This window comes from Mesitornis unicolor, unplaced genomic scaffold, assembly GCF_000695765.1.
Source record: "Mesitornis unicolor isolate BGI_N332 unplaced genomic scaffold, ASM69576v1 scaffold8102, whole genome shotgun sequence".
Taxonomy (NCBI): domain Eukaryota; kingdom Metazoa; phylum Chordata; class Aves; order Mesitornithiformes; family Mesitornithidae; genus Mesitornis; species Mesitornis unicolor.
Genome location: NW_010168451.1, coordinates 19,441 through 23,334, shown reverse-complemented (window position 1 = coordinate 23,334; position 3,894 = coordinate 19,441). Strand labels below are relative to the sequence as shown.

At 43.1% G+C, this 3,894-nt stretch overlaps 1 protein-coding gene across 1 annotated transcript in view; it reads right to left on the bottom strand.

Annotated features, from left to right (window-relative positions):
• Positions 1 to 999: 999 nt before the first annotated feature.
• Positions 1,000 to 3,894, bottom strand: part of POMT1 (protein-O-mannosyltransferase 1) — a 13,103-nt gene continuing 10,208 nt past the window's right edge. Inside the window, exons 16-20 of the mRNA XM_010179013.1 lie at positions 3,622 to 3,719; positions 3,017 to 3,130; positions 2,397 to 2,523; positions 1,537 to 1,714; positions 1,000 to 1,335 (exon numbers count right to left, since the gene is read on the bottom strand). Of these exons, the coding sequence (XP_010177315.1) occupies positions 1,161 to 1,335; positions 1,537 to 1,714; positions 2,397 to 2,523; positions 3,017 to 3,130; positions 3,622 to 3,719 (692 nt within the window). The 3' untranslated portion in view covers positions 1,000 to 1,160. The remainder of the gene's footprint in view (positions 1,336 to 1,536; positions 1,715 to 2,396; positions 2,524 to 3,016; positions 3,131 to 3,621; positions 3,720 to 3,894) is intronic.

The window sequence follows — 3,894 nt, the reverse complement described above, 5'->3', positions numbered from 1 at the left end:
TTGCAAGATCCTGCTCCTGCAAACACATGGAAAAAAATAAAAATCAAGCATAGGTACTGTAACCCTTGTTGAATACCTGTACAGAGCTATTACGAATTCCCCACTGAGCAATCCCAGTGCTTCACTTGCACCTTCTCCCACATTGTGAATTTCTCTGCTGGTGCAGGCCAGGGCATGGGCTGAGTTACCGGCAATGTTTTTTACCCTGAACCCCTGTGTACAAGTTAGAGCAGGTTTCTCTGTCAGCGTGATCAGTTCTACCTTGGTTAGAGTTCCCCTTCCTGAGAGATTTTAGGTATCACCCTGCAGCTCAATAAATACAACACTGCCCTTGCCAGTAACAGTCATAGGCTTCACGTGAACACCGCAAGGCTTTGCCTGACTTCTTGGCCTGCCCGAAGCTTTGTTTTAGCTTGTTTAGCTGTAACAGCAATTTTTTAATGTCTATTTGTTTGGTTTTAATTTTGCTTAGCTTCATAAAAATTATGGCTATGCCAAATGATTATACAGAGATAATAGTAACAAGTCATAATTCTATTCAAAATGAACTATTTATAAACTTAGCTTAATGCTGTAATGTGATAAAATAGGGATGACAGAGGAGCAGTGCAAGTGGGGGAAATAATGCATTGTTGAGGAATAGAGTCATGGGATGATGCTGGACTGCAGGGCCAATTACTGATCGTTAACGAGGTGTTTTTTGGAGTAACAAAGAAAATGGAAAATATCCAATATGTTGGAGAGTATCCATTTATAGTAACTTGTGACATGGAACTGCAGACCAAGGTGCTAGGGAACATATAAAATAGCCCTAAGTGCAATAAGGAAGAAACCATCACCATCATACTACCAGGAAATAGGACGAAGAAACCCTTGCAGCAAACCACCTGGGATGCTGTTGGCTGAAGTCTCCAACCTTCAGAACCTGAGGGGTAGTGGAGTGTAACCGGGGTAGAGATGGGGAATTGTGCTTGTAACAGCTATATTACTGTTGAGACCTTTTCTGTAACAGTAGCCTTTTATTTTCTTCTCCTGTAACAGTTAGATCTGGACCACTATCAATCGTTTGATCAGACTGTTAAGATTTCAATTATACTAACAATAAAGTCTTGGCTTTGCATAAAAGGTGTTTCCTTTTGCCTGTAACAAGATGGTGATTGTTACTGTTTTCGGATAAGGATATTCCAGCTGTCCTTCCAGCGCAAGTCCTTGAGTTCAGTGACAGACAGTGAGGGATCCCCGTAGGTCACGGGGCTGAATGTGCGATAGACAGCGTAAACTGAAGAGAACCAGGCTATGATCAAGGCACTGAACATGCTCTTGAGAAGCAGAGATCTGGGATGAGAGAGAGAAAGTGCAGTCAACATCAAGCTTGGCAAAACGCTTCATCCTGAAGGAAGACCTAAATGTGGCCTATCCTTTCTAAAGGCAAATGCCAAAGTACGGCCACTGCTTTCCCTGCAGCAGCTTCCCAAGGTAACAACCCTGAAGAAAGAACTGCATCACTTCTCTTGTCTATCTGTTAAAACCAAATACCTGCAGAGATGATTGCTCAGGTGCTGTAATACGATAGGAATCAGGAGAATCTGGAATGTGAGGGCAGGCAGGTAGTGGTACAGGAAAAGCGTTTTCTCCATCAGGAAGAAGGGCAGGTAATTCACAGCCCAGCCTCCAACACAGATTCCCCCAGCTGATACCCACAGCTGCCACACATCTGCAGAAGACAGGAGATACCAGCTCAAAGCAGTGTCTCTGGAAACCCAACATCTCTGAGAGGTCACCTACTTGCATGGTTTGGATTTTTACCCCACACTCTACAGCTTGTGCTAATACAACCTTTAACTTTACTACACTCAGCTGAGGGAAATAGTTATATTTTGTCACACTTTTATGAAGTACCTACAGGAACAGATTACAGCCAACATGAAACAGCTTCACAGTGGGACAACAAAATGCACTGCCAGAAAGGTCAGTGTAGAACTGCCCGGCCACGCAGAGGAGATGGTACCTCGCCTGAAACGAACACATCCAAAATAAACCCCTCCCTACACGGCTGGTACTTGCCTCTCTTAAATCATCACAAAAGGGCTCAGCAGAATCCTAATCTGATGCCTGGAGATTTCTTACATCCAGGGAATGATGCAAATAAATATGCTGGCTACTGTATTGTCTCATAAGGTGGCCATATTGTGATGACCATAATCGGTCTCTTCACAGGCCACTCTAGATGTTTGTGTGTCCCTAATAAAAATTTCAGGGTTAGTGGGCAAGAAAAAGTGCTAGCATACCCAGACAGAGTTGCAAAAATGTGGCTTTGGGGCCATTAAAGTGTAACAGAACAAGTGACAACCCCCACCACCTCAACACACACACACATACACAGAATGGAATCAGACCTTCAGGAATGTCATAAATTTGTCGTCGTCGTCGTATCAAGTACCACAGGGACAGACAGGCATAGACCAGAGCAGCAACATTAGCTGAAGCCCAGGTGACAACATTCCCAAGGAGGTGGATCTGGGCCTGCAGAACAGAAGATGGTCTAAGCCAGAAGCAGGAGCATGCTGCAATTCTTTTAGCTAAGTTTAAATATTACCTACACAGATTTGCTAAATTAAACTTCAGCATGTCCCTGGCTAGTAACCTGAGCTTTCCTGGAACAATGCAAGCTGATAAACTGCTGCTTCAAGACTCTTTCGTAATGTAAGGCATTTAAAAGATGCTATTGGAGATGAACTCATCTTCTAAATGGAATCAATAATGGAAACAATTAAACTGCAGTTTTCCTTTACAAAAAAAAATGTGAAAGAAGATATGATTTAATTAAAAGCAACTACTGTAAAAGCTGTATCATCTGCCAAAAAATACCCCAGCCCTCAGGGGAAATATATTCTTAATACAGGAAGAGTTCATCCTGGAGCAGCATCTTGGCTGGGGCTGCAGCCCTGCTCTCACATCTGAACTGCAGTCTGCTTTCTGCACCTGGGTCACGTTTACTTCTACCTCTTGTACTTACACCAGAGGTGGGGTGGAGCCAGTATGCAATATTTGTGTCCATTGTGATCCAGTCAAGAGCAGAGGAGCTGTACTTATGTTCTGTGTCTTCATTTTTTAGTGTGAGTATTTTCCACTAGGAAAAAAGTAAACGGAAGGCTTTCAGAATTGGAACAATGAGTGGGATTGCAGGCATGGGTGAACAGCTCCAGACGTAAGATGTTAAGTTCTTAACCTGAGTAGAGAAAGATTTTGTGTATCTCATACTGGATATTGATCAATACAATGGCTTTATTTTGTTTTTATAGAATGCACTTTCCTTAGTGTATTTCTACAATGGGGCATCAACACTACTGACTGCTTATACAACAAATTACAGTTCAGTTTCACACAGCTTCTGGGTGCCCAACTGATCTTACTTCCCCTTCTTTTTTTCCACAGTCACTTGGGTATTCGTTACTGAACAGCACAGTTCTCTAATGCCCTTCTAAATGCATGAGAAATATTTTTTATCAGTGAGGAAGCCAAACTACTCCGTCTGCAAGGAATAAACAATCAAGGCTCAGAGTGTGCAGAAATGCTCAGGTTCCTGTTCTGCAGCAGAAGATGAAGGGAGACAACACTCACCTGCAATTCTGTGAACTTTGCCATGAAGCTGAGGTTTTTACTTATGTCCATCTGCGTGGGAGAGTGGAGTTCCACTTCCCTCTCTTTTTGCTCTTGGCCTGGAAGAAAACAGCATAGCTCAGAAATAACCACGTAACAGACAGGAAGCTAGAAAGGGGAGCAAGCACATATTATAAAACCGCTGGCTCCTCACACTCTTGGGAGCCCTTCTCCAACTACAAGAGTGCTCTAAGGGGATTTCTAAGGATTTTGACATCACAACAGAGCCAGAGC